General features: G+C 31.2%; 1 protein-coding gene across 1 annotated transcript in view; it reads left to right on the forward strand.

The window, feature by feature from the left end:
• LOC136982618 (G protein-coupled receptor kinase 1) overlaps positions 1-25,739 on the forward strand; it is a 201,351-nt gene that overhangs the window by 122,121 nt on the left and 53,491 nt on the right. The window contains 3 exon segments of the mRNA XM_067279163.1: positions 14,496-14,587; positions 23,390-23,489; positions 23,583-23,664. Coding sequence (XP_067135264.1) covers positions 14,496-14,587; positions 23,390-23,489; positions 23,583-23,664 — 274 coding nt within the window.

Here is a 25,739-nt window from a genome sequence, read left to right on the forward strand (position 1 = left end):
AAATTGATTCCATTAAAAGAAACTATTTCACAAGAAGCATCACTTTGGTTGAAAATTTGAACAGCATAATGCAAATCCTGTTGTTTTTGTAATAGTTTCAAAGCCGCTGTTTTACTCTTATGGAAAAGAGCAGATGTTGCAGACCCGAATTTGTTCTAAATTGGGTTTTATTTGAATTAAGGATTAATGCATTAAATTATATATTATTTAAAATTACAAAATATTTTGAAAATAAATTTATGATTCATTTGAATGTTGATTTTTTTCAGTATGAATTTAGTCATTTGTCTTAGTATAAACGTTAAAATTAATTTTTTAATGTATATGTGTTGGAAAATATAAAAAAATGTATGATGATGATTATTTTTTTTCAAATCGTATGAAAAACCATCATAAATTATATTTTTAATTTTACTTTATCTTTGAGAATAAAAATATCTTATAAATAAAGGAAGACTTTTATTTTTGTCCGTTTCTCGCAGCATTATATTTATGTAAAGCATTTGTAGACACATTTGTGTTGGGATTTGTGGTCGTCATTGAATTTTCTGTTTTTTGTTGCTTTTTTTTCGGAAAATATATTTCTCTTTTTACTTATGCAGTTTCCTAGAAACTTTTAATCATATTTTAAAAGAAAAGAATTGTGAAAAATTGCAGATTTCTTTCAAATGACCTTAAAAGTTGATTTTAGCAAACAAATCAGTGGCACCACTGCCTACAAACTGATCTGCCACTGAAATTATTACAGATTATTTAACACAGTATTTAGTTACTTCCATGTTGTACATAGTACATTAATAAAGCAATTTCATTGACATGATCTAAAATTATAAGCAAATAGCTAAAATTAGGTTTGGTGTCATCAGTATTTAATTAGTTACTGTCAATTTGCCTGATAATAGTAACTTTACTAATTTTAACATAAAACCTAATGATGCATGAATATTTTGAAAGTTTTGTATTTAAAAAGTATTTTCTTACTTAATTTCAATATTACTTTGAAGTATAGTTATTATTTCTTGAAATAATATCATTTTAAATTATTACAAACGTAAATGTCGATAAACTAATTTTAGATAGATGTCAAATGATTATTAGATTACATCTGGCTAGATTAATGCTACTAATTATTAATTAAATGCCAAGTAATATGGCCTAGAGGTAATTTGGTAGGTATTAGGTGTTATCTCTAAATAAATTTGATGATTATTATTAAACATCCATTTTGTTTCAAGATACTTAAATGAGTGGGATTACCTGCTGAGTGTCATAACCCAACCTTCCCCTACTGCATTTTCTGTGACTGAAAAAGTTCAGGAAAATTTAATTTTTTCAGATATTTTCAAAATTCATGAAAAATCAATGTTATAAGTAAGATTTGGCATCTCACAGACACCATACAACCACTGGGAGTTTAATAAAAAAATAATATCTTTGATGTTACAATACAAAATAACATTTTCAAAAGTATGCAAATTAATCATAAATATAAATTTATTTTATTTTTTAAAGATGGCTGACAGATTTTTATCAAATTATTCAAAAGTTTATAGATTTCATTCTATAGTATAGAAACAGAATATAGATAAACTACCATATATTCCGGCGTATAAGACGACCCCCGACTTTTGAGAAGATTTTCCTGGGTTAAAAAGTCGTCTTATACACCGAAATATACGGTATCTTAAAAAGAAATGAGCTTAAGATAACAAATGGTGATGATTGTATCACTAGAAGAATCAGGAAGAAAGGCATTAAATAAGATTAGGCTTTCTTTTAAACTGTATATGGAGATAGATTTTAAAACCAAAATGATTGCTTGAATAGATTGAGCTATATTCTGCTACGCTTAATGTTTATCTAATCCATACTATTAATAATTGTATCTAAATTAATAGCTTTGGAAGTAAAGATTGGTCATAGGTTTAGGTATTGTAATTGACAATGCATCTTCAGTGTAAGTGGTAGTTGTGGATTAGAGTCCTGCTCTGAGCTGATTCTTTTTTTTCATATCCTTCTAAATTAATTAATAAATATTAATTCAATTTCAATTATTAATAGTATCAGTAATATAGCCTGATATAATTAGGTAGTCATTAGGCTTTAATATAAATATTGGGATTACGAATGTTTATATTTTTATATATACATTATGCTGGGGTAATGCAATAGCTGGCTGATTGCCATTGTGAGAGTTTACAGGTCAAGGGTACTAAATTGTTCCTTGTCTCATGAGTAACCAGTTTGATAATATCTAAATTAATAGTTTTAGAAGTGAAAATTGGAGATTGATTTTAAAAAAGTCTACACACACAAAATATATAAAATCTTAATTTGTATTTGAACTAAAAAAAACTACATATTGTTAAAACATGCCTCTTGTAACTGAAAAATGAATCAATAATTAACTTCATTTCATAAAAACTAGCCAAGACAAATTTAAGTATGCAAAAAATTTAAGAAAATTTTTGAGTACATACTAGATATGTCTTTTCACTTAGTCCTTTCAAATGCACTTGAGGAAATAGCAATTGTATAGCAGAGTTGACCTTTTATTTGAGGTTATTCGTCCTCAAATAATTAACTTTATATTGTACTATAATATCAGTAATATTTTTATCAACTAATTATTAACACACTGAAATTTTAAAATTATAGTGTTTATATTATTAATGTTTATAATTATTTTTTTATTGCAAATTATTACTTTCTGTAATTTTTCCATATGTTGTAATTCAGTGGTAGATTTATTTGTCATTCCTTTAATTTAATGTAGAAATGTTGCATAATATATCATCTTCTGTCCATGCCTTCTCCTAAGGGAGGTTGGCGGCCAGCAAATACCACTGTTCTCTTTTGTGACTTTTATGAATAATTTCTTCTATATCCAGTCTCGTCCATTCCTTGAGGTCATCCATCCAGCCTCACATAATATATAAAGACACTAAATACATTGTAAACATTTTTTGTAATAAAATTTAATTAAAACAATAACATTCAGCCTGATTGATAAGTCTTCATCAGGTTTTTAAATAGATTCTATTTTGTATGGTGTGTTTAGTATCTTTATATACTGTGGAAGATTCAGCTTAGACTATTAATTAAAAGTTTCATATTTAATTAACTAAGTACATATGCTTAAAAGTGGGTGAAAACATTTTGATCATTTTTACACAATGAGACCATTAAAACTAGCTACATACTAATGTTTTAAGAGAATTTTGAATTTTATGTAAAAGCAAACTTTTAAATAGATATGCAGCATTATGTAAGATTAAAGAAACTAAAGTTACATATTATCTTTTTGTATAAAGAGAACATTTTTTGCAGGTTAACATTGTTTATCTTTAGAAATGAATTTTTATGTAAGTATATTATATATACCAAGGTAACCTATGTCATACAAACCTGACATACGTGCCTGAAGTAGCACATAAGGATAAATCATCTGGCATGTAACTTACATGATTTCAACTTATTATGTGTTTTTTAACTATCCTTTTGGTTTATCACCCAATTATTTTTTTTCAATCAGCTTTTTTACATTTATTTTAATTAAAACATGTGTGTTTAATTTTTTGATGTCATTATTCAAAGTTTAAAATTTTAGCATCTTTAAAGCTAAGTGTACATACTATATGGTACACAGGCTCAAAAAGGTTAACCATTCCTAGTATATACTGTATGTTTGTTTTTCATTTTACTTGAAAATTTTGAATCCATGAGAATACTACCATTAGGATTTTGTATTCCACAGAAGATGAATGACATTGTTATGTTAGATAATGAAGATATTGAGGAGATAGATGAAACAAAGAATTTATATTTAAAAAATCTACAAATGAGTTGCATAACTTTTCCAGCTGCTATTTTTTTCAAATTTTATTTAAAAAATCACTTTTTAATTATTAATCATAAATAAAATTGTATGTGGTGCCATTTATTGTGGGATTTTGTTATAAAAACTTTATATTTTTTTAATTATAAAATAGTGTGAAAGGATGGGAAACACGTGACAATAAGACAAGGCAAATAACAGTCAAATCACGTTTTTATTGATTGAAATGAGGAAACAGGTTGGACTGCCTGTTACAGAGAACAAAAGTATATATGTTCTACGTCCCCGCTCTCACTCGAACTTCCTGTGACAATTAATTTATATACAGTTCCTCTTAAAATTAAGACAATTACAATTCAACTTAAACCTAATATTATTACTACTTACAACTAGAAAGAGAAAAGAAAGGATGAAGGATGGTTGGATAGTCTACCGGTAGCTTTGATCAGGGGTCCTGATATGGGTGTAATGTTGACTATGGTCACTTTGTGGACGGTGAACATCCAATCCATTCACATCCAAGGTAATAACAACCAGTTACCCTTAAATATGTGCCGAGGCTGGTCCTTGAGCTTGTACGGAAAGGCTCGCTTACTTAGTTCCAAGTCACCATCTGCATGTGGTCTATACTGACCCTCTCCTTCCTTTTATCTTCCTAGGCCTGACTCCTTGTAGCTTGTAACTTGGTCTCTCTCACCTGACCTCCTATCTCATCTGTGGCGAACTCAAAAGTGACTCTCGCCAACTCCTGGTTTTTCCAGGTCCCCTTCCTTTTCCTTTGTACACTGGCCAATCAGGACCCACAAACATTAAAGCATGTGACAGGAAAGGGTTAAAGACAGAAGGAAGACAAATTACAAGAAAGAAAGGAGTTCCTATTCTATATACAATTATACAAAACAAACATGGTGGACAGCCATAATAGCAATGGACAGTTTGAGGGTAGAGATAAGTTTTATAAAACAGTGTAAGTGCTAATGAGTAAAATTTTCATTAAGACTGATTCCACGTGATATATGACAGGTGACCATCCTTTATCTCCCCCCTCAACCTTATATCACTAAAATTGAATAGCAACAATGTCCCTTGCCGTGCTACCGTGCCAACATACACACATATCCATAGAATTTTTTTTTGTTCAAGGGTCTTAAAATATGGAGATTTTCAAAAACAAAAAAACTCTGGGGTGAAATTTGACGCATTTCCAATATATTCCCTTATGTATAGATAACAGCAGGGAAAATAAAATGAATACTATAATTTTGTATAATCTGTTGTACTACTATGTTATGTAAATACAGTGTTTGTTCCTTTTTTATAATAATAAATTTTGTACATTTAATGATATTCAAATATAAATATGTATAATGATGAATATAAATGAGATATAAATTCAAACAAAAACATCTGAGATATAAAAAATTGCATCAAGAAAAAAATTATGACAGTTTGGTTTACAGTCAGATTTTTTGTTAGGAATTTTTTATTGGTGAAGATAAGCTTAGCATTTTGAGGAACCCACAAGATTTTTATTTTGTAAGTTTGTTCGGTGTTTCTTCATGCAATAGCTGCCAACCGAATGTTTTCAATACACCATTACTAAAGTCGTAATAAAAAGTTTTAAGCAAAAGTTTTGCATAAAATCGAGCTTTTGGTATTCTGGATAACATTTTGAATAAAAATCATTTGTTTTGATGTAATTTCATCCTTACAAGAATAAAATTACAAACAAACAAAAGTAAATTAGCTCTATGGGGAACCTGTGCGAAATCTGATTTATTGACCTGGAATTTTTATGAGCACCTCGCTGATAACAATCAAGGCTTCAGTTTAAAATTTGAGCTTCTTAGACCCAGTAGTTTTTTCTCTAGGAGCATCTGTGGTTCTGGATGAAGAATAAGAAAATACAGCTTTTTTGGTAATTTTTGCACTTTTCAGTTGGCATCCTCTTTATAGAAAAATCTGGAATTTTGCACACTGCTTAAAAAAAGAATTATTTTTTGAACAAGATATTCAGAATTACCATATGCATCTCAGGATGGCAAAATTGACACTCAAATTGGCAACTCTTGATTCCTGTATATACTAGGAGCCCGGGACGCCCCCTAGTGGGCGTTCTTTACAAAATTTATAATAATTAAAAATCATTTAGTGTTATTAAACATTCTATAACTTTAAAAGAATTTAATTTATTTACTTACCTTTGCTGGTAACATTCACTAGGGCGCCCCTAGTGGGTGTTAATTTAAATAATAATTTATATTGTTAATTTAAATGATTGAAATATGACACACAATAGGGGTGCCTCTAGTGCCCGTTTTTGGCATACCGTTACATGGATGGACGGACAGGCACACGTTCAATGGGTTATATATATAGATCAGGGGTGGGCAAGCAAGAGTTCAGTGGGAGCCGAAATGTAGGTTTTGCAAAATGCACGGGAGCTGCAGTTTTGTACTTTCGTGGCGGATAGTATGGTAAAGCACGCAATTTTATTATATAATATAAATATAATGTAAAACAAATATTGAATTATTTTAATAAACATATTTTCACAAAATTATGAAAATAAAATTGTAAAAATAATAATAAAAAACAGAAATTAACACTTTCAGCAAGAGCCACACGTAACTCAAAAAGAGCCGTATTTGCCCATGCCTGATATAGATAGTCAGCCAGTGGCTTTTCACTTGGCATGGAGTCATTGCTGTGACTCTCGATTTATTTAATAAGTTTAATCCAATGTTGAATTATTATAAGGATCATATATGCATCAACTATTTAGTTTAATTTGTTACTTAAACTAATGTAAGGTTATGAAATGTCATCTAATTTAATTTAATAGTACCACATTTTTAATTTTAGCCTTTATCAATTTAGATTCCAATGCACTTTTCATTTATTTTATATTAATTAAATATGTACTGAACTGCAAGTTGTAAAAGTGTAAATATTTGATTATTTAATATATAAATCAAATTCACATGTAAAGGAAATCTTTTTTATAAATATTGAAAACAAAAATCAGTGACTTTATAAAAGTTAAACAGGTATTGTTAAACATTTAATTAATATTGACCTTTACAGATTACATTTTAAAAATGTACAATATTTAAGACTAAAAACAAAAAAATAATGTTTGAAGTCTGAATTTACACAACTATGGAAACACAATTAACACTAGCAGAGTTACCCTACATGTTCTTTTCTTCTTATACTTATGCAAATTGTTTAAAAGTTTCTCTGCTATTGGATATTTGTAAAGGTTTTTGTAAAATAAAGATTAAAAAATATAGAGCAAAATATATTTAATAAATGTATATATATATATATATATATATATATATTATCTGTAAAAAATACTTTCAGATAGCCAACTGTTTAAATTATTCACAAAAGAAAATTTTCAGTTTGTTTTAGGACAGCTTCATCTTCTTAATGTACACAAGTTACTGTTCCAACTGAATTTGAACATTACCGACATATTGAACAACATTTCAAAACAATATATTTTCAAACTTTATATAAATTTTGACAAATCCAACAATAATTCAAACTATATATTTTTGTTCTAATTTGTTAAAATCAAATGCTACTCATGCATTGTATTAACATTGCTTCCCAGTTCAGCCATAAGTGTTAATTTTCACACTTATGGCTGAACTGGGAAGTAATGTTCATACTATGCATGAGTAGGGTTTGATTTTAACAAATTAGAAAGAAAACATATTGCTTGAATTATTGTTTAATTGTCAAAGACAATATAAAGTGTGAAAATATATTGTTTTGAAATGTTGTTTGATATGTCAGTAATGTTTAAGTTCAGTTGGAACAGTAACTTGTATACATTAAGATGCCGAAGCTCACCTAAAATGGGGTGAAAATGTTCCTTCATGAAAAATTTAAATAGATGGCTACCTGAAAGTAAGCATTTTATACAGTGTGGCAATATGCCATATTAATGCATATATTAGATATAAGTTTTCTTTCTTTTTGTTCTTCCTTTTGTTTTCTCAAATTTTCTATTAACATTCCTTCCTGTGGGTGGGGTAACCCTTTCCATGAACCATGTTAACAATGAGAAGTGAAGTCCCTGAGGCTACTAGAACGATAAGAAGGTTCATTCTTGGGTCGGACTCTCGGTGAAGGTAGACGTGCAAAAGTTATGTTCCTGCTCATGATCTAGAAGAACAAAGGGAGACGAAGATGGCCTACAGAAAGAGAAAATACCCCGCTAGTGTAAAGAGAGAGAGACAAGGTCCCTTGTATAAGGAGAATCTTCGAAGAGATCCAAAAAAACTCAGCGAGAAACAATTTGGAGTAGTTCCCCACCAGCAGAGCATCAATACCAAACAGAGAACCCTGGTATTCCTTATAACCTCTTCTATCATGCTAAAACTTCTTGCTATTCTTCCTTTCCTTTTTAGTTTATAATTTAGTGTAAGTTAGTTTAAGATTACAAGTCCATCTTTTCTTATTGTCGTGAGTGCATTCTTTTGTTCTGTATTCACTCAATTCACTCAATTCCTTGCTCCAGTTTGGGATATTGTATAACATTAAGAGTTGGAATCTGAAATAACCCTGTATATTGCTAATCACATGGAAAAAAAAAAATAATTGTTATTTTTTTGTGTACTGTTTCTTGTGGACTATCGTACACTCGTGTGACTTCACAACAGATAATAATATGGAGCCAGAAACACACAAGGTAATATTTGACAAATGTATATTGTATGTCTTTTAAAAGTTTTTATTATGTCATATTTTCTCATTCTGTATGTTACATTTTATTTTTTGGATTTGAGTGTACATTGCATATAGAATGTTTCTGTTTACTTTCCTGGCTTTTAGATATAACAGATGGAAAGTATGTTTGAAAATTTCTGAAACTCTGCAGGGAGATTTGTTTATGAGGGGGATTGATGGTATTAAATTTTGGTGGTTAAAGGTCGAGGGTGGGGTGGGTGGGTCATGTATATCTTCAGTAGGGTTGGCCTTAATGATGACTTTACTCGTTATTAACATTACAATTTTTTATAAAACTCATCCCTACTGTCAAAATAAAGCTTTCTTGCTATTTTATAATAGTTAAAAAAATAAAAAGTTTTTTAATAAATTATGATAACAGATAGTGCTCCCAAAATTGTGTGTGTTGCTGGAAAGTTGAGTAACTCGTTGCTGGTTCATTTAAAAAAAGTTCTTAGAGTAATAGCATTTGATTTATGAAAACACAATAATCTGATGAAGATTTTTGAAAGTGATTGAAAATGTTCTTTTCTTTTTCAATAAATAGATTTGATGGAACCAGTACAGAAGTGTCTGTGACTGTTTATTTTATTTTCAGCTTTTGCAGTAAAACCATTAAAAACAATGATTAATTTTTTAATGGTTTTTCCTCTTTTGTGTTTTTGGCTTTATGAATGAGTCTATAATATAAATGAGTCCTTCCAAAAAGTACAATATTCTTTGGATTGAGGAAAGTGATTCTAAAAGTGTTGTAATTGGCTTTTCTTTGAACAGTCAATCTGATAAATTATGATAAAAAACCCGAAGTTAATTATAATGCCTGATTTTGTTTGTCATTATTCATAATACACGAGCTTTATGAATAATGCTCATATTAATCACTTAGTTCATAACGTATACACTAGGATTATGCTTGTATATCAATATCTGTTTTTAGCTATTTTTATATATGTTGTATCAAGGTGCATGTTGTATGTGACTACTGTGGACTTTAACTGATGCCTGGAGTATTAAACCTACAGTTTTTTGTTGTGAAATGCAAGTTTTTCTATAATCCTATGGGTGTACAGGTAGACCTTGGTTTACGCCAATTTACAATAACGTCACTGCGCAATTCGGCATTTCACGGTGTAGTTCCCTGATTTTCCTTATGCTAGACTGATTTTCGTTTCAGACTTGATGTATATACTGAGCTGCAACATTGTACATTTGTTAAAACAAAGATTTTTATTGAATAATTTATTTTCTCTGTTTAATATTATTGAGTATGTATACATTTGCATTAAATTAATATTAAAATACTAAACATTTAGGTACCCATGAGTAAAGTTATTACACCTAACAGTCCAATAAATGGCATCTGAATCCAGAGCACCAGTGAACTATTTGCATTAGTTCGTATTTCATATCAGTTCGTTCAGGAAAATACCTTACAACGCAGTAGCACTTCCGGCAATCACAAACTATCGTTAGTGAGACGAAACCAACTTCAATTTTCCCAGCCAAGTTGGCCTTATATATGCGGTATGGTGGCCGACGGTCAACCAATCAGCATCTCTGCTCATCTGTAGCTCTATGTCAGGTTAGCATATCATTTCAACTGTGGAAAGTTTGACGGATGAACTTTGTGAGTTAGACAATGATTGGGAGCGAAGTGCAAATGTAAAAAGGAGCATCATCGTCTCCATTTGACCATATTCCGTAATTCTTAATGAAAGAAAACAAAAATCTAAACAATTAAAGATGGATACTTGTACTATTTTCCAAAAAATGTAAGAGATTCAAAACTTTGAAATATCATTTGTTTTTCTTAAGAAGTTTTAATAAAAACATTTCACTTTATTTTATCGTAAAATATATTTTAAAAATTAAATTTATAATATATTTATTTTGTATTATATTGTATTAATAAACAAAATTATTTGCTTGTTTTTCATTTATGTAGAACCCAACCCTACACCTCACTGTAAATATGGGTTCATTTTACGCCAATTCGATTTGTGCCGACTTTTGTAGGAACGGAACTGCGGCATAAATCGAGGGCTACCTGTATCTATGTTTATTTGTAATCTTTTATATGTCATATTTAAAATTTTTAATCTGTAATCATTTGAATGATTTTGTAATGATTTGAGTAGAAGGAAATTTGTAAGTGCTATGTTAAGTAAATATAACAAGTGATTTAAATGTTCTAATTCAGCTTTGTCATCATCGAACTGATACAAAATTATGTATTATTTTAGTGAAAGACAATTCTTTTCTTATTCACACTGTGTGAATGTTTCTGTTTAAGACATTTGTTTATTGAATTAAATTGCTGACAGCAGATATTGAAATTTGTTATACTATGTTCTTAAAGTTCATGATAAAATATATTATATAGTTTTTATCAAATACAAAGCAGTAATTTCTCAGTTAAAATATGTTCAAGGCAAACTGTTAATTTAATACAGTTATATAAAAAAAAACCTTTTGTACTTCTGATAAGTAGCACTGAGTTCAGCGTTAACGTAGATTCTTCTTTTTATTGCAAGTACTTTCGATGAAAAATTACGATCGTCGTCTTCAGGCGAAAGTGGAAAGAACAAATTTGAAAGAGGCATGTTGAACGTTCAAACCGTTTTCAAATTTGTTCTTTCCACTTTCGCCTGAAGACGACGATCGTAATTTTTCATCGAAAGTACTTGCAATAAAAAGAAGAATCTACGTTAACGCTGAACTCAGTGCTACTTATCAGAAGTATATACAACTTTTGCGTGAGTTAACTTTTATTATTTTCTAAAAACCTTTTGATTTCCAGCTATAGTCTAATACTGTAAAAAATCTGTTAAACCTGTTGATAGTGTTTTCCTCAGTTAGGAATCATTATTTGTAACTGAGGAAGATCTATGAATAGATAAAAAAAACATTTTTTATGGTATTAAATTACTGCTTGAAATTAAAATGTGTTTTCTCATCTAGCAGTAATATTTTTTTTTCCTTTTATCTTTAAAGTGTGGAGTTTTTTTGAGCTGAAACTGCAAACTGACATTGTTTGTTTTTAAAATAACACTGTTATAAAATACTGTTTTTATTGTTTGTATGACAGAGTTCTTTTTTCAAAAGTTATGAAGTGTAATGCCACTTTTTAGACAATGTCATCACAAGTGATGAGTCTTGAGTCTTTGAGTACGACCCCAAAACAAAAAATCAAAGTGCAGAGTGGCCTCGGTGTCCCCTCTTTCCAAGAAGGCCAAAATGAGCAAGTCAAAGATTAAGACAATGCTCATTGTGTTTTTTGACATTGGGGCTCATCCACCATGAGTTTGTACCACATGGTGTAACCATCAATGCTAAATTCTATGTGGAAGTGCTCAAGAGACTCAAACAAAGGTTCATTATGGACGATTGGAAACTTCACCATTTCAACATACCAACCCACACCGCCTTCCTCATGATTCACTTCCTGGCTGATTCAAACGTGCCAACAGTTCCCCAGTCGCTCTACAGTCCTGACTTGGCTCGTCCTGACTTTTTCTTGTTCCCGTGCTTGAAAACTCCCATGGAAGGACATCATTTCAGGACAGTTGACAAAGTCAAGGAGGCTCGTATTAAGGTTCTAAATGACATTTTGGAAAAGGCCTAGTGTGACGCCTTCGATGCCTGGAAATCTTGCTGGAAGCAATGTATTGATGCAGGAGGAGCCTATTTTGAAACCTTTTAATGTATTGTACTGATCGGATCAATAAATCTCTTCTAATCGACTCACTGACATTACTTTTCGGACAAACCCTGTATTACTAGACATTTTCCTAATGGTGCATTATATAAATGAGAGTTCAGTTAGTGCCAGGCCTTGACTTTATGCAGGCAATAAGTAATGAAAATTGTTAATAACTCGAAAAACCCAAAATAATTACTATACATAATAATGAAAAAAATCTATTTATTCTTTTAAGCCTAAATATATACAGTAACAAAATAAAGTTTGCAAAAAATTCAAAATGTAATAAAAATATATTTTACCAAATCAAAAAAACATATATTCATGTATTAACAATAGTCATGCCAGTTATCTGTCAGCTTTCGGTGGAAAAGTTTTGAATTGAAATAATATGACTTCCAGTTTGCATCAGAAGTTCGTATATAGTTAATTGGGACCTCCAGTCCCTGAGGTTTTCATATATGGTCTTGTCTTTCATCTAACTAACTCCATTCTCAAGATTAATGGGAGATGAACATTTAGCAGACTACGGTGGGAATTTATAGGTCTGTAATTTTTTAAAATTGTAGGTTAACAAGAAAATTTTCCTGGCACTTGAGAACTTATAAATTAAATTATAACTATTTTAGAATTATCTCTACAAAACTGACAATCATAAGTATGAAATTGAAGTCTATTGAAAATTCACAAGGAAATCTTACATATTAAGTTTGTCTAACCCTCACCAATAAACTTCTATGTCGTCATTAAAACTTTAAAGTCTTGCTTTTATCTCATATGACTCTTAGCTTCATCTCGTTCGATCTCACACTTCACCTTCTTATAGCGCGGTTGTGGTGACATTAAGTGATTTCACCCACTCGACCCTATTTACATACATCAGTGGCAAATATTCATTTAATTCTAGTAATCTTTTTTTAATTTGTGTTGTTATTCTTACATATAAGCTTTTACAATTTTTTATTGTTCTTTTTGGTGACAATTTGGGATGGGGAATCGTTTTTTTAACTTCCTGTGAAAGTCTTTTTAAGATGTTGTTTTTGGATTTGATGACATAACAGGTTGCCACCAGCAGTCATCATAGTAAGGTGAGTTATTAGAATTTAGAATTTTGTCTGGGTGAGGTGTGGTCATCTATTTTTAACAAAATAAAATTCCCCAAAATAAATAAGAAAATGAACAAAAAAATAATCCTTAAACAAAACATAACAGGTTGGGATCAGTTCCTTATAGGCATTCCCATTTGTTTTATGTCTGTTTAATAGACTTGCATGCATTTTGAGCAAATGCCTGGTAATTTCTTCTACTTGTTATTTGGATACACGTGGTTTTTTTTTCTATATGTTTTTTTCACACACTACCCATGGCAAAGGAACTTATCACACCTTGCCTTCATAATGATCTTATATGATTGATTTATATGTATGCAGGTAAAACAAGCATCTTATCAGATGCTTGTTTTACCTGCATACACATAAATGGCACTTGCACATAAATTATCTCCTAATTTTATCTCCAAAAATCAAATAATTGTGCTCTCATGGCAATTCCATATTTATTTTTCTGATAGCAGTGTTCAACTCTGCATTGGAAAGATATATATATATATATTATATATTATAAGTATTATGGTATATCTTCAAGAGTTTTAGTATTTAATGAAATAGCATGAAAATACTATTATTATTTTATTTTTGATATCTAGAACCTTTCTTGTTTTATGTATGTTGATGCCCTGTGTATTGAATAAAAAAACAATTAATGTACATTCATGTAGTCAGAAAAAACAAAATACAGTTAATAAAAACTATGTTTACATGCAAGCAATTATTTAAGTTACCTTAAACATAATATGACATGGCAGTGTTTTGTTAGTATTTTAGATAGTCATCAAAAGTTTAATATGCATCAAAAAGCAACAAATGTAAAATATTTGAAATGATAAATCAGCAGATCAGCTTCTGATGAATATGTCAACTAAATAAAAATAAAACTCAAACTACTTGTTAAGAAAATCAAAATTTTATAAAAATGTTTTTATCCTTCTGGTTGGCCAGTAGACAGTTTTATTTTTATTTATACTAATTAATTTTTTAAATATGTTTGTCAAATAATTATTTAATAAATAATAATTTTTTAACACAATAGTTTTTGAATTTTATATGATGTTTGTTTTTTGTAATAATTGAGGTATATGTTTTCACACAGCTGACCATGAATGATTTTAGTGTTCACAGAATTATTGGACGAGGTGGTTTTGGAGAGGTGTATGGCTGTCGCAAAGCTGACACCGGAAAAATGTAAGTTTTTAAAATAATAAATATAGTTTTAGATGTTTAATATAAAATGGTTTTAAAAAAGTGAAAATAATCTGAAGATTAAAAATAAAGGACAAAATAATACTAGTTTCAGAGTATGTCAACTCCATGAAAATGACAAGTAAAACCCAAATGCTAAACTGACTAAAAGAGTCAAAGTTCATTGGATTAAACTTATTAAATTTACTTTGGATAGAATAAATATTAAAATTTGAGTCTTGGAAGTTGAAAGTCTCATAAGTCAGTATCAGGGACCGTGAAAAACTTCAACTTGGAGAAAATTTGAATTAAGAAATTCAATTTGGAGACGTTAAATCCCTATGCTGTTTCATTGAGACCTACCAAGTGCTTTTTTTCTTTGAGTTAAAGAAGTGTTACTGTACTATTAGTGTAAGAAAACTAAATTTAAATGTATTAAAGATGTAATTTTTTTGACTGAACTTTATTCCTTCATTACCTTAACAAGCAGTTTCTTTAACGCATTAAGTATTGCATTTTATTTGTTTTTAAAGAGAATCTTGCAACATTTTATAATACAGTTGGAAATATATAATTTTAATTTTTTTTGTTAGTTTCTGCACTTTATTTTACCCCTTTTGTTAATTTAACTTTGAATATGCACCCACTATATTTCCATGTATCCATCTATATCTTCTGTCTACATTCAATAATCCCTAATTTTTCTCACACTTCCAGCAATAAGTATTTTTATTGTTCTAAACGTTTTTGATCTGTTTCAGAGGCCTGCTTCAGGTTACAATTCATTTTTGTTGCATATTGAATGTTGGCCAAAATATTTTAAAATTTAGAATTTTAAATTAAATTTTATTCTTCTGATTTCATGGTATTTGGAAGCAATTATAATACATGTTTCAATCTTACTAATTTAACAAATGATAAGAATAATAATAATGTATAAGCAAGTAATAATACAATGTAAATGTTATACAAAAATATTATAACACAGAAAAGCAATTCTGAGGTTGACTTTCTAGATATTAATGTAAAGTTACAAAGGGAACATATTGAAACGTGGAATATACTGCAAACCAATTTGTTGTTGTTTTTTTTTATTTCGTCTATATCCAATGATTCATACAGTTACAAGATGTTAATAAGAAGGCCATATATGTACTGTTCAGACCTGAATGACGCCACAAAAGATAATAATTACATTATAAAAAAATTTTTTTAAGAATTGTGTGCGCTGCCACTAGAGGACTCTCTAACTTTTTTACATTTGTTTGCGGACAGTAGCCTCAAATAAAAAGTCAGTTCTGCCGTAGACTTGTTAACGCCTCTACAAAAGCGTATGAAGGGACTGAAGGATATAGACTCATGTATATGTATAGTCTTGTAAGAAATATATTTTTTTTCTCACCATAAAAGAATTAAAATTCATAAAGAAGGTAATAGTAGAACACGGAAAAACTTATAATAAACAGTGAGAAGTATGACAAGGAGAATAGAATGTAGTAGTATTAAGCCTCAACAGCATAACATGGAGATACAATCCACAATACTAGGGAAAGGCACGTAATTTTTGACTATCACTCAAGATTATGTTCAACATAGCTAAGTATGCAAATGCTAGAATAACATACAGATGCAATCCTACTGTTTACAGAAATTTGTCCAATGCTAAAGATAAGATAAACAAAAAGGGGCACCTGGAGATCTGGAAAGTTCCCATTTATGACAGCAGGTTTAGCAAATTTAACAAGTGGAATTTACAAATTGATCTTGGACCCACAAGATTAAGAAACACCAATATGATATAACAAGTTTTTTATATGAGTGACAACACTTTGCAAGTGAACTAGATTGTTTGTTAATTGGAACAAAGCAAGGCTAATAAAATGAGTATTTGATGAACACAGGCTCAAGACTTTAGAAACTTTGGAAATATTCAATGCAAAGCATTGAAATATTTCCAAAGTCTCTAAAAAATTAAACAGAAGAACATTAATAGTAAGATCCCAACATGTCTTCTGATGCATGACATGCATTAGTTGATAATCTATTAAGCATTAACATTGGACATTTAAATCCCAGTTCCAAGTTAAATATTATTTTTTGTATAACATTTATATTGTATTATTACTTGTTAATATCATTGGTTACACAATAATACAGCTTAAAATCTCTCACCAAATATCACATAAAAAAAAGGTGAGTGCTGCATTAACAGCTTCTTATTTTAGCTAGCATTTTCAACAAACTTACATTTATCATCTTAAGGCAAACAAGATTTAAAAGATAGAACATAATATTCTAATGTAAATGGAATAAATATTATGTAAATAGAAATTAAGTCATTACGTGCATGCTACAAATATTGATTACGCTAAATAATGTAAGATCATGAAGTTGTGTGGATATAGACTCATGTTAAAGGTGTGATAGCAGACATATGCCACTATTTAACCATTTGTATAGGGCAACTCACACACTGGGCAGGTCAAGCATCAGATTGTTGCATGGCTCCAAGATTGTTGTAAGGAGAGATTCCTGTATAAACATGAATTTCTGGTCACTGTAGCATCTGAGTAGCTTTGTTTGAGTTTGTAGCCAGTTGTAGTTCTGTTTGAGAACCATTTTTGCAAGCTCCATTGTAGGCTTTCCTTTCACCATGTTTTCCTGGTGCTTGGCTAGGTGGCTGGCAAGCATTCATGTTGTGGCCCCAATGTACTTCATATTTATCTTCACTATGGGATTCTTTAACAGCACAGTGTAGATCTGTGTGATTACCGAAGTATACAGGGTTGAGGTTGGGTAAGAGAGAATAAGGCCAAAAAAAATAAGAAGTGAACCACACGAATTCCTTTATTACAATAGGTAACAAAAAAAAAATCGCAGCTCTATACCTAAACTCTAATTACTTATATCTAGTCATAGAGAAACTGTTCTAAAACTTATATCTAATTATTTACAATAATTACATAGGCGATCGTATTCGATGAGTCTATACTCCTCACCATGTAATAACTGACCTGCACATGCGGTCAATCGTCGAGCGCCAGTCCAAAAAATAATACTCTCTACACTTGTTCTTACTATTCTGCAGTACTATCTAACACAGTGGTTCTTCCCTGTAGTTCATGTGACGCCGATGCAGATGGATTTCACTTGCTTGCTTGAACTGTCACCTTTCTCGAAACAAAATGGCGGCAACTCTTGCCTTCCTTCGTTCTTTCTCCTCCTCAAGGGAAACCCAACAACAACAAAAAGTCTCTTCCCTGTGTGGCAGTGCCTTTTATACTTCATTCTAACTGAGGTCACATGATCCACCACGTAACTTGGCAAAGAGCCAATCACGATGTGTTTCGCGTGACACCCAAAATGCGATTCACTACGATGAAAAGGCGAATAAAAAAAACCGATACAGTACAATAATGCAAAAGGAAAATAATATAACAAAAAAATAGTGTCAGAGCACTACAACAGTATACTCTCTCAATTTTTCAAAGGTGAAGAGTTTATCCCAATCATCAGATGAGTCTGCTTAAATTCAATAGCGGGGATAGAGGCAAAAGAAAGTTATGTTGCCTGAATATACAGCAATGGTGGTTGAACAATTGACACCTCTCTCTCATTATGCAGAGTTGTGCTTAGAAGTAGTGATTCACTGACCATATTAAGCACATGCATGAACTTAGCTTGCAAAAATCTAGCTGTGTATACCGTCAAACTGATTGTGTTTAACTCACTGTTTACAAATGCTTGCATTGATATTAATAAGAACACTATTCTAATGAGGGGAACAATAGCAGGATGATCTGAGGCACCATATTAAACTTACTGAAAACCAAGAATAGTAGTCTTACAGGAAATTTATGTATGTGCAGATCAAGAATGTTATTGCCACATCTACCTCTTTTTCCCCATGTGAAGTTAATGGAGGGGAATACATCAGATTAAGGGTCGGAAAGCTCTTTGCATAGACGTTTACGGCTCTTCGGACATAAACTCCAATTTCTCCTCATCTCAAGCAGCCTTATAACTCCGGTTTATGAGATAGAGCCACCGAACAAACTTCGACTTGTACGGCATACTCTCTACCACTCTTCAGCCCGTCCACACTTGACGACACTCACGTTGATCAATATGAATCGCATGCGAGTGGTAGCATTTGAAGCATATATATATATATATAACTCATTGAATGCATGTCCGTCCGTCCAACATCTGTCCATGTAACATTATGCCAAAAAGGCCACTAGAGGCGCCCCTGTTGTGTGTCGTATTTCGCACATTTAAATTAACAATATAAATAATTCAGTATATTTGTAATAGGAATTTATTATTGTCACGGAATGCCCGTAACGCTCACTAGGGGGTGTCTTTCAACACGGTGGGCGATTTGTCAAGCATTTAAGCCTCGATGCGGCTCTCTGGTACTTTTGTTATCCTGTTTCTATGCCAATTTGGCTCTTCTCACTTGACAAACTGCCGACCCTTGCACTAGATATTTCTTGTTCTAACATGAGAAACATCTGGTGTGTATTGTCCCACACTATGGAAATGTCATTAATGTAACACGAGTACAACTGTGAGTAGTGGATGGCAAGCGGGAAATTTATTGTTCTGTGCTCAAATTCTCTCATGATCAGTTCTACTAGAACAGTAGATAAAGGGGAATCCATGGGGACACCCTGTTTTTGTAAATAGATTTTTTCATTGAAACAAAAGTAGTGCTCTGTGATGATCACTGCATCATGTATAAGAATCCACCTATACACACCGGGGTAAAACCACTGAATCCTTTTGAAACCTTTTAACTGGTGCGGTATGCTCAAATTTTGTAAGCAAACGTTTTCGGCTCCCTCACTGGGTTCTTTCTCAAGCTATGTTCTCTTTGTCGATTGTTATATCGAAGATTATTTACTCTGGATAAAAATTCGAATTATCGAATTTTGAATCTATCGAAACCGTGTGCTAACCAACTTTTAAAATTTTTTTTAAAACAATCACATGACGTTCGTTTGCCACGTATAGAGCCCACAGAAAACAATTAGCTATTCTCAATTGGACCGTATTTCTTAACAAGGCGATGTCTAGAGAAGCAAGTCACACTTATTTGTAAAGTAAACAAGCTGCCAAGAAGCGACGTGATAGAAAAACTCCAAACCAGAGTTAAACGCTTCTCGAAATTGAAATTAGCAGCAAGACTAGGTATGAAGGGTATTGTAATGGACGCCCCGGATACACCAAAACTCTTTGCGTTTGCAAAAACACATAAGCAGGGACGTAAACTCAGACCAGTAGTAGATAAAGCTGTCGCCCCCACTCGTAAGCTATACATAACAGGGAGACCGCACTACGTAACATTTTAGCGCCACACTTACAAGGATACCAATACTCAATATCAGGTTCAGAGGAATTGTTGGAAACCCTCAGATATACAGAACGTCCGAATCGAGTCTCCATCATAGATTTCCAATCACTGTACCTATCCATTGAATTGCTGCCATTTTTTTGTGCACTTAGAGACTTTCTTTTCCAGTACGTGAACGACAAGAGATTACACAATCAGATACTGGAATTGGTACACATAGTTTGCTACAGTTCGATATTTCAGTTCGGAGGAATCACTTATACCCAGGGGAGAGGCATACCCATGGGCGGTGCGGTCTCGGGCGACATTTGCAAACTGGTAATCAGGCAATTGGAACAGAGGATAATTCCACCTTACAGCAGCGACATAGTTTTGTATACGAGATATGTGGATGACATCATGGTACTATGGAAAAAAGACCTAGACGTCAATGTATTCTTAGGCCGCGACTCCACTAGCCGTAAAAGGCCATAAAACCCCTCGCCGTAAAAGCTTTTAATCACGTGACCATGATATTTTACGCCTGAGCAAGTCGTAAAACCAACGTAAAAGCGAGTTGAGCAGTGTTCAACTTTTGAAGTGAATACGATCGTAAACTGGTACCATCCACCAATCAGAAGTCAGTTAAATCTAGGTCATCGTGACACGGTGCGAAAATGGCGGAAAACGAGCTTTTGTGTACGTTCTCTCATGGCTACTCTAGAAGATCTGGAAAGATTTATTGAAAACATCCGAAAGTATTCATGTATCTACGACAAGAGGTATCCCGATTGTAATAATGGATGCCTAAAACACGCGATATGAACGGCCAAAGGAAAATCCTTCAATTTAGAGGAGTATATAATAAAAAAGCTAAGCCAGTGGTTTCCAACCTGTGGGGGGCGCCAAGCTGTTGCAAGGGGGCATGCTGCTCAACCATCGCATTAAATTTTTATAATGTTGTATTAATTATATATTCTTTTTTTGTATTTTTGTAAGATTTGTTTTTATTACATTTAAAATTATTATTTCTTATAATAAATAATTATTTTTTTATATATATATTTTTACATAATATTGTATATTATTTTGTAGCCCATTAACTCCTTGGGACTCCGGCGAATTAAATACTTTTTAATTTTAATGTAGTTAAACATAAAAACGAAAAAAAAATTATAGAAATGTGTTAATTTTGAAGAAAAAGCTTCAAAGTATAATTTCCTTTGTCTCGCCTTAGCGCGAAACTTGACACCGATGTGTCATTGTTTACACAGCTGGATGACCTTGAGAACAGCTGGTGTCGTCTTTCGCGGGACATTCTCATGAAACTCTCGGGAGGAGAAGGGTAAAAAGTAGGGTGAATACTAGATGGCGGTATATTTCTAAATATTTTTTTAAAATTACGATTTTAATTGAAATTTCCGACCCCCCGACTTAATTAAACGTATATATAATAAAATCTATTAATTAAAAAAATTAAAAAACTATTGGATGCTGTTTTTGACATCAGAAAATAGCTTTAAATAACTTTACCGAAGTAAAATCGACGCACTAGAACTTTAGAAAGATGAATAAAGTTTTATAAAAAAATCCCATAAAAAAACCATTAAGCGTTAATTGCGTGTCATTAAAGGTTAATTAAACTCGCAATAAAATTTTTTCGCGCGGGTAAAAATTTTTCAAAAAATTTGGAGACTTAGAAAACATCCGAAAAATCAAAAAAAAAAAAAAATTTTTTTAGGGGTCCTAAAGGACCCCATTTTTTGTAACGCTATACAACTTGCCCGAGATATCTCGGGCTAAGGGCTGAACGCGTTAAATAAATATAATATCAGTTGAGTATTTATGAAATTAGATTGTTAGAAAAATTAGGGGGCACAACAATTTTTTTTGTTTAAAGGGGGGCGCAGGTACAAAAAGGTTGGAAACCACTGAGCTAAAGCTTATAAATGCTGTATATTATCTTAATAATATAATAATAAAAGTCAATATATGAAAGTAAAGATATTACTTTTACTATATTTGTAATTATAGTATAGAGAAAATTCGTAGAATATAATTATTGTCTTTATATCGATATATCACATATACACCGTAATAGTACTGTCGCCATAAAAAGCTTCGCTAGCCCGACCTCCACCGCAATCCGAGGCAAGGAACAGAGGAAATCCACCTTACAGCAGTGACATAGTTTTGTATACGAGATATGTGGATGACATCATGGTACTATGGAAAAAAGACCTAGACGTCAATGTATTCTTAGAGCAAATCAATGACAACCCATATGGCCTTAGTGTCGAGCTTGAGCAACATAGCAATACCGCAGTACACTTCCTGGACCTAAGCATTGAATTGGGAAAAAGTGACCTGATTACCTCCATATACCACAAGACTTCTAATTTCCTGACATATATACTCATGGATTCATGTGACCCATACCAGTACAAGCTGGTGCGTTCAAGACTCTAGTCAAAAGGGCACACACACACTGCTCAACACAGGAAGCGCTCAAACAGGAAATGAAGTTATGATACCTGAATATATATAATTGTTGACAAGTTTCATGATAATATGCTGCACCAATGATATTTTTTCCGGACATCACATATCTTTACTAAGGTGATGAAAACCACTTAGAAAATACTTTTATTTCCCATCAGCCAGAATCCATCACTTGATGCCAATTTTTCAGGTTTATTTAGTTTACACTCAAACCTGTTTTTATGCGGTCTATTTTCGTGCGATATTTATTTGTGAGATTTGTTTTATGTGATTTTTTGTGTACGGTATATGAATTTCAATCAAAATTGGTATACCGCACAAAAATAATTGCACAAAACACATTTTATTTCCCATCAGCCAGAATCCATCACTTGATGCCAATTTTTCAGGTTTATTTAGTTTATACTGAATGTAATTATGGCTTGATTTGCATTGGAATTGGTGTTCATCTCCAACAACAGATCACTTGAATTGAAGCATTTCATGTAATGTGCGCTAACAGAATAAGATGCACTCACTTTAGCATAAAAAAATTTTTGACATAATTTTTCATATACATGAGAATATTCTTAACATTATTTTTTATTATTGAAAAACATTATTTTGAAAATACATCTGTAAAATTTCTTGTCAAGTATCAATAAATAAAATCATGGTATATCATCATATTTGATAGGGAAAAATTAATTAGTTTTTCAGAAACATTATTTTGTCGTAAGATAAGCTATTTTTGGTAAACTTGTGAAATTTCAAAGAAAAACTTTGAAACTTTGAAAGATATGCAATGTTCAATAAGCTATACATGTCAAAATGACCCATCAGTGGTTTTAGTGTTAATTTGGTTTGAAAATTTTACCATTATAAAGTAGAAATATATAATTTTAGTTATTGCCATTTGAAAATACATGTCTAATCTAATAAATTATTAATTTCTATGCTTGAATCTGTTTTTTTCTTCTTCAAAGGTATGCAATGAAATGTTTGGATAAAAAACGAATTAAAATGAAACAAGGTGAAACTTTAGCATTAAATGAAAGAATTATGTTATCCTTAGTCAGTACTGGAGTAAGTAATTTTGAGATACATTTAAAATTCTTCAATATGAAATTATTTATTTATTTTCATTAATAATTTAAATTGATTTATTGTAATTTTTAGGAAGACTGTCCATTTATTGTTTGCATGACATATGCCTTCCAGACACCAGATAAACTTTGTTTTATATTAGATCTTATGAATGGTAAGGATTATTAATAATTTTATTAATTGATTTAATATAAATTTAATTACAATTAACTTCTGTTAATATGAATTGCTAGGAGAACAGTAGTTAGTTTGCTTCATTGGTAATGTGTATTAATGATTTTCAGAGTCAAGGTCAAAACTGTATAATTTATATAGTTAAGGATTAATAGGCAATCAAAATCTGTAAATTATAATATTTTGAATCAATTTACTAAATAAATATGTTCTCAATATAAACTTTATGCTAAGTTTCAAAGGACATCTAGCTAATTGAGAGAACAGCAAAAAATTAAATTTATTCACATAATAAATTAATGTTTTAAATGATTTTCAAATCAAATAAAATCAGGAGGAATATTTTCTATGTAAGTGTAGAGAAGTATAATAGAGTGGTTAAACAAGATATAGCTAAACTTTAACATTATTTTCTGAGTACAGTAGATTGGTCTGCTAAAACCAGATGCTTGAATTGCTCTACAATAGGAGGTTGATTCCGTCTTTGCGTACTTGGAGAAGAAAATTATTTTTACTCAAAATAACACATTTATTACGGTACCGCTTTTTTGACATGAATAATAAAATCATTATTAAAAAAATCTGGCAATGAGTTGCATAACTTTCCTACTATTATGAAAACTAATGAAATACCAATGATCGCCTTAAAATCGGGCTATAAATTGGCTAATTAAATGATTGATATAAAGTAATTTGTTACTAGAGGTAGACGTCTTAATTAAGTTAATAATTATAATTTAAGTAAATATTAAATAAATTTAGAACCTTCTGGAATAAAAGAACTGACCCGGGGCAGGACTTGAACCTGCAACCTCTGCTTGCCATGTGGTGCACTTGCCAGTTACGCCACCCAGACCCCAAGTGAGTCTTCACTTCCAGAAGTATATAAATTTAGATATAACCTTACTTGGTTAAATACGGTACTAGCTGGGGACGACTGCTACGTCCACGCCCTAAGAACAACTCCACAATGGCACTCAGCCAGCTAACATTAAGAGATGGCACCTAACGTCTACCTCTAGTAACAAATTATTTTATATCAATTATTTAATTAGCCAATTTATAGCCCAATTTTTAAGGCGATCATTGGTATTTCATTATATACTCATCAGGCTTAGTGACGTTTATTTATGTTATAAAAACTATTTAAAAATAACTTTTATATTATTAATATAATTAATAAAATTTTGTGTAGCACTATCTGTCACGAGATTTTGGTATAAAAAACTTTTTATATTTTTAATTATTATCAAATGACAAAAAGCTTAATTATGAGGGTAGGGATGAGTTTTATAGAATATTGTAAATGATAATAATGAATAACATCTTCATTAAGTCTGACCACTCTCGAGATATATCGCATGTTTATCCTCTATCTCTCCATCCTGTTGATCTTTCACAACCAAAATTTAATGGCATCAATGCCATTATATACAAGCTATTGTGTCAAATTTCATTTTTTTATCTTTAGCCTGTACTGAGATATTAAGCAAAATAGAATCCCCCATGCACATACATACATAAATACATATCCATGGAATTTATCATTTATATGAGTTTTTTGGGTTTAGTGGATCTCAAAACTTTGAGATTTGCAAAAATCTCAGAGGGTCAAATTTGACATGATTCCATTACTTTCTTTTATGTATACATAATAGCCAGGAAAGGGAGGTTGGGAAGGTAATTTATAGTTTAGTTAAAGCAAAATTTTCCTAGAATTCATTTATCACATGAAAATTAATGCTGTGACAATGGTATTTTGCCAGGGCAATGGCAAAATTTGCTTTATTGGTTAATTTTCTTTTTAAGGTAAGTTGACTATACTGTCATTTTTTGCATATAATTTTTTGTGCCACATAAACTTCGTGTAATTTTAAATAATTAAACAATTTATTTTAAAGCAGCGCAGTGAAAGTTTAAAACACAGAATTGTGAACTATGTCCAGTCTCAATTTACCAAAGTTCTGAGTTATGACAAATTATATTTATGATGGTTAAAGCTAACATAATCTTTGTTATGGTAAAGATCAATGGGACGGACTAGAGATTACTGCC

The sequence above is a fragment of the Centruroides vittatus genome, unplaced genomic scaffold (genome assembly GCF_030686945.1).
Source record: "Centruroides vittatus isolate TY-2023 unplaced genomic scaffold, ASM3068694v2 contig_854, whole genome shotgun sequence".
Classification (NCBI taxonomy): Eukaryota; Metazoa; Arthropoda; class Arachnida; order Scorpiones; family Buthidae; genus Centruroides; species Centruroides vittatus.